Source organism: Mirounga leonina, unplaced genomic scaffold (assembly GCF_011800145.1).
Source record: "Mirounga leonina isolate KUSES-001 unplaced genomic scaffold, KU_Mleo_1.0 Mir_94, whole genome shotgun sequence".
In the NCBI taxonomy this organism is placed as follows: Eukaryota; Metazoa; Chordata; class Mammalia; order Carnivora; family Phocidae; genus Mirounga; species Mirounga leonina.
Genome location: NW_023270855.1, coordinates 25,750,807 through 25,756,806, shown reverse-complemented (window position 1 = coordinate 25,756,806; position 6,000 = coordinate 25,750,807). Strand labels below are relative to the sequence as shown.

General features: G+C 53.9%; 1 protein-coding gene across 7 annotated transcripts in view; it reads right to left on the bottom strand.

The window, feature by feature from the left end:
• Positions 1-738: 738 nt before the first annotated feature.
• LRIG1 (leucine rich repeats and immunoglobulin like domains 1) overlaps positions 739-6,000 on the bottom strand; it is a 110,736-nt gene continuing 105,474 nt past the window's right edge. For 4 of the 7 annotated variants that reach the window (XM_034997954.1, XM_034997956.1, XM_034997958.1 and 1 more), the window contains 6 exons: positions 5,585-5,887; positions 4,714-5,133; positions 4,214-4,339; positions 3,457-3,603; positions 2,559-2,843; positions 739-2,455 (listed from right to left, as the gene is read on the bottom strand). In XM_034997954.1, coding sequence (XP_034853845.1) covers positions 2,196-2,455; positions 2,559-2,843; positions 3,457-3,603; positions 4,214-4,339; positions 4,714-5,133; positions 5,585-5,887 — 1,541 coding nt within the window. In that variant the 3' untranslated portion in view covers positions 739-2,195. The other 3 variants (XM_034997955.1, XM_034997957.1, XM_034997961.1) reach the window with 2 other exon arrangements.

Sequence of the window (6,000 nt, the reverse complement as noted above, 5' to 3'; positions counted from 1 at the left end):
TCATTTGATCTGCACTGGATCTCGCATTTCCCGACCGCGGAAGGCAGAGACGCTTCTAATTCCGATGGGGAGGCTGGACCGGGAGCAGGAAGGAAGGAGACTCCGAGGGAAGGTGGGCCCGTGGCTGGGTGTCTCCCTGTGGTGGTGCTTAGGGCCATCTTCTGGGCAGCCAGGCTGCTACTCTTAATTTCCCTCAGATTTCCCCTAAAAACACGATTGTAGTATTTTGGAGAGAAGCATCCAGCAGCCCACGTGGTGTGTGCGAGAAAGCAAGCAGCTGCAGCCCAGGGCCTAGGTGGGCCTGGCTGGCTCCGGGGCAGGAGGGCATGGCGGGCCCACTGGGGGCCTGAGCCCCACTCCACGCTTCTCCACGTGGGACCCAAAGGAGGGGCCTGGGCCAGCCGGAGACCAAGCACGGTGTCTTCGTGCCTAGTCGGGAAGGTATGCTGCGCAGTCCTGGAAATGAGCCGGGATGAAATGGGGAGGTCACCATTTCAGAGCTTGACTAATAAGCTCCAGGTGTTTGTTAGAAGAATTCAGAGAGAAATCTTAGGAATCTAGGGGTGGTGTATCTTCCCCGGAGCAAAGAAGTGTATGATTCTGCTTTGCCGAGAAGAAATTTTCCTCTTTTTGGGAAAACATAGATCATTAAAGGCAGAATAACTGCATTTGTAAGGGAGTTTCTAGAAGGGAAGGGGGTGAAACGGTGGGTAGAAGAATGCCCCCAGGCACACCATCAACATTTATAAATGAACCTTTATTAAAGACACTTCAACGCTGTTAGACACTTCAATATTTTACATGTTTTTCAATGTACATTGTACCAAAATTTCTATAAATAAATAACTTTGTACATAAAAGTAATACTTCCTCTTTCACATTGCCTCTCAGAAGCAGCAAATTCACATATTTTGTGGAAGTAACATTAATCAGTTGACTGTTGAGAACACAATTCTAAATGTGCTTACCTTTTAGAACAGTGATGACCCCGGACAGTAAAATTATCTTAACTACTATTTTGTCAGTCTCTACCTTCAGCTTTTTGGCTAAAGGAACTTACTTACTTACTTGCTTTCTGAGATTTTTTAAAGGACCTTGTTTCAATGTAATTTTTCCTGAAATACACATTGGCACTCACAAGATGGTTAGCTACAGGTCTCGAAAGTGCAAATATACCCAGGTCGGGGGCTTCGACTCGTTACGGTCCCAGCCCGGGTCTGTCTGTGTGAGGGAAGGACGTGGACAGACGTGCTCCGGATCCTCAGTAGAGAGAAGCTAGCCCTGAAAAGTAAGGACTCGACCCTTTCTCTCCCCCCTGATCAATGTCACGTGAATTATATTGGCAGAACTAAAACATCACTATTGAAAAATCCACAGGTACCAACACCAGCAGCCTCTACCTTAGTAAAATAAGCCTCAAAGGACAATCGAGTGATACTGATGACCACCACGTTTGCTTTTCTCAGAGAAGGAAGGAAGGCAGTGCTTCACTGTTTGGAACAAAGGCTTGCAGTGGATCAACAAGCCCCCTTCTGCTCGGCAAGGAACTTAAACTTAAAAGAGCAAGTCCTGTAGGGCAGAGGTACGGGGCGACTCGGGCATCTCGGGACGCTGTGGGGAGGCGAGCTGCTGGAGCGTTACTGACGGGAAGTGGATTCCAATGCGGATTCCAATGCACATGAAGGCCCGGAGTGGCCCGCATCCCAGGGTGTTGTCCTGGGAAGTGCAAGGCAAACCCCAGGCCTGCCCCCCCTCCCTGCCCTCCAGAAACTCTTGGGAGCAAATGTGGTTTTTAGCCTCTACAAATTCCATCCATGCATTAAGGCACCAGAACTCTTCCCCACCCCGCTTCCAAAATTAAACAGCAACCTGATATGAAAAATAATATTGTCAAAACTGTACTTTTTTTCTGTTAACCATGCACTACAGATTAAAATAGCCTCTGCAAAAGATATATAATATATAGGAAATCTCTGAAAACTCTTATGTACAAGGGTATCAAATACTTTTCTGCTTTTGTACACAATAGCCTCTTGCAGTTCTGCGCTTCAGCTGCAAGTCTTTAAACCACGGACACTCCACATGGGAGTTTAAAAACTCTGTACACGTCAGTGACGCTTGAACTCAAGCTTCTTACAGCCTCTCCTACCTCTCTTTCCTGTAGAGACGGGCACAAGAGCTGAGGTAGACGAAGCCTAGATTTTCGGTGCGAAGAGCAGGGGCACGCCCCGCTTCCCGGGGGCCTGTCCTGTCAGCGCTGGGGACTCGGGGCTGGAGTCACACGCCTGGGGGAGGTGTCCGTTGGAAAGAAGCAAGTGCTGGCCTTCACTGGGGCCCTCGGGAAAGCCCGTGGCGGCTTCGGTGAGCTCAGGACTGCTTGGAGTTAATGTCGAGGGAGGCTGGAGGTCTCTGGAGTCTGGCTCACACAGCCTTGCTAAAGTCCACGAAGAGGCCCCTGTGCGAAGGGAGAGGGTGCGTCAGAGCCCGCAGGCTGGCTGCTTACCTGGCCCCCCTCCCCCTGCCGGTGCCGCCCTGGGAGACCGTGAACGTCTGCCTACCTGTCCCATCTGCAGGTGCCAGTGGCTTTTTCTTCAAGGATGTCCGCATTCTGTCGTGGTTACTGGGGTAGAGGGACCCCCTGCAGTCGGTGCGGGACCCGTCAGCAATCCCAGGGGTCAGATGAGGCAGAGAGTGTTCTCGGGCTGTCTGACTGGGCTCCTGGCTGCTTAGTGTCCCTGGCTGTGTACTGTCTCTGGGCACAGGCGGAGGATAGACAGCTTGTTCCTTGCAGTAACCGTCCGTGTCCGTGTTGCAGTCCCCACACGCCCCCGGGCCACCATGCTCTGCGAGAGCGAGCCGAGACGGATTAGAGCCACGGCCACCGAGGTCTGCTTCCCTGCCCAGAACAGGGAGCTGCAGTCCCCGGCTAAGAGGCCTGAGCCCTGCTTAGACCAACTCTTTCAAACTTCCCCTCTCCCCAGGTGTGGTCCCAGAAGGAGGACTGGGCAGATACCAAGCCATTAAGGAAGAATGGGCACTCCATGTTTCAATGGTTCAGATGAACTGCTTCATGAGAGAAGGTGATCCTACTGTTTTGATCACAGAAAAAGAAAATCCCACTGCATGACATACCATGTTGTCAGGAATCTTCCGAATAATTAGAAATATAGCCTCAAAAATAGGCCTGGTGAAAAGGTACTTTAAGTAAAGCGCAAGGCCCAACCTGAAGTGCTTATAAATCTGGAAAGTTCAAGCCCAGGCTCACCACACCACAGATTTATGTGAGACTTGCTACTTCAGAATTACGAGAGCCAGGCCACAGTGTCCTGTTTCTACACCGAATCCAAATTCTGAGATCCTCATAGACCCATAATGCATCTCTCACTTTTATTTAATGAACAGGTCTGTTTGAATTTTGATTTCAAGAATGGAAGACTTTGGAAGAGCATCTCTTACCCATCTTCTGCGGCCCAGACCTCCGCCGGGCTTTCTCCATCACGTTCCAGGGCTCCCTGTTACAGCCGACGCAGAGCTTGGGCTGCCTGCACGTAGAGCCATGAGCGTCCACTTCTGAGAAGAGGCTGGTGTCCGGTGGACAAACACCTGCAGTAAAATGATGGGCTTAGCTTGTTAGGGTGAGCTTGATGAGAACAAGTGGCGCTTACTAGAACAGTCCCTTTTACACTGTTCTTTACAGCAGTAGGTGCCTGCTGACCAGCAAGAAGCATTTGTAACAAGCTGCCCCACAGGCAGGCCTTTCCGTGTCCGGGGCCAAGCCAGTGAGCGGTCCGTGTGAGGACGGACTTGCCCCCTGTAAGCACTCGGTCTCCCCTAGAGGTAGCTCACCCTGGGAGAGCTTTCTAGTAGCAGAAATTGGACCACAGAGCAGACCTGGGCCCATACCCTACTCAACAAATGGATTGGTTTCAGGGTCTGTAATGGCCTCTGCCGCTTCTTCAATCCTACCTTATCCTGACCAGGAGATGCTGAGCCCAATATAGCAACTTCCTGGGGGTTGGATTTTTAAAACCTTGCAGAACATGCATAGGATAGGGCCCCTCCCCAAAAAAACAAAAAAACAAAAAACCCCAACAGAAGGCTTGAGTCCGCCAGCCTTCAAGGTCAGATGCGCTCAGCATTAAGGCCGTGCACCTGCCCTGGGGAGGGGCAGAGGCTCGTGAGGACAGGGTCACAGCAGGCTTTGAGGCCTTACCGTTGATCTCGATGTGTCCATTGGCCTGAGGGCCACCCTCTGTCCTGATCACAGTTTCCTGCCGGTCAGAAAGAGTCCCCTGAGATGAGAGGTAGCTTGGAACATCCGGTGGCACAATGGTTTCATCTGCAAGGAGACAGGACAGTCAGATACCAGGTGTCCCCCATTCTTCGTGGGGATTAGCCGTGAAAACACGGGCTCCCTATCCGGCCCGGACATGAGGCTTTGGCGACAGCAGCCGCCCAGGCTGTGCAGAGATGGTCTGGAGGGCCCGGCTTAGCCGCACTTTCCACTTGGGTATAAAAAATACAGCAGCTGGAGCTCTGAGCCCATGAGAGAGCGAGTGGGGATGGCGAGGGAGCCAGAACCAGCAGAAGCACAATACAGGCGGTCACTGCAGCAATGAGCGGCCGGCGCAGCCCCGCGCCCTGCCTCCTCCCCACACAGCACCGTGCTTCCCTCCTGCCCTGGGGGCCTGAGCTCAGCCAGCAGAGGCTGACCTGTGTTGGTGACACTGTACTCCTCGCTCTTCTTCCGGGTCTGGTAGATGATGCACACCCAGACCAGGGACGTCAGGACAATGCTGCACACCACGGCGATGGTGAAGATGCCCACGGTGCTGCCGTCCTTCCTGCAGCCGGGGGCAGGCCGGATGCTCAACTGGCTGTGCGCGCGCTCCGTGCCCAGGGTGTTGGAGATCTCGCACGTGTACTGGCCCGCGTCCTCCACCACCACGTTCTGGACGATGAGCAACTGGTTGCCAGGCGTGAAGTGGTGCCGCTCGGTGAGGCTCAGAGGGCGGCCCCCCTTTAACCAGGTGATGCGGGGCGTTGGGTTCCCGGTCGCTTTGCACTGGAGTGCCACCGTTTCTCCCATGGACACCACACGGTCTTCTAGGGGCACCACCAAGGATGGGGTTTCTGCAAGAAGCCAGAGGAGACCGGACGGTTATTCTGGGGGCCTGCCCTGCCTTCCGGACAGATCCTGTAGCAGAGTGGCGAGCTTTCCAGAAGACCTCACACGATGACTAAATCACGACCCTTCTGGGGGGTGGCTGCGACCGGAAGGAAGAACTACTGAGCCAAAGAGAAGCCCCCTCTCTCCCCCACCTGTCCTGTGCCGGGCTTGTGTGTCTCTTCTTCAGCAGAACACAGCCCTCCAGCCCGAGGGCAGTCTGAGAATGTTCCATAGCAAAGCCCTATGAAAACCACTCCCTTAATTAACTTCAAAACAAAACAAAACCACTTGTCGAGCTGCTTTCTAACATTTTCTGGAAAGTTTTAAACAGAGAAGCAGCCTGGCACGCTCAGTCACAGCCCGCCGCCCGGAGGGGTGGCGCCCCTGCCCCCTCGGCACACGCGCGGACTATACTCAGTGTGCGAGCGCTCGGACCAAAGACCGTCAGGGTGGCGTTCGCGGAAACGGTGCCGGCCGAGTTCTGGGCAGTGCAGCTGTACACCCCCATGTCCTCGATCTTGACGTTCGTGATGAAAAACACGTCGTCGTCGGGCATGACGTGCATGCGTCGCTCACGAGCGGCGGGGAAGTCCGTGCCTCCGTCCTTCTGCCAAGCGATCTGGGGGTTAGGATGGCCACTGGCAGCACACTCGAGGCGGGCCGTGGTGCCGGTCCGGATGGCAATGTCATGGGGGATTTTGGTGAAGGACGGCAACACTGCAAATACAAACAGTGTCAGGCTCACAGGAAGGAAGAGCTGGATGTAAAGGCCGGGACAGTCCTCTGGTGAAGAGCCCCCCGCTTGGCGGGTGGCTGTCCCCTCCCCACCC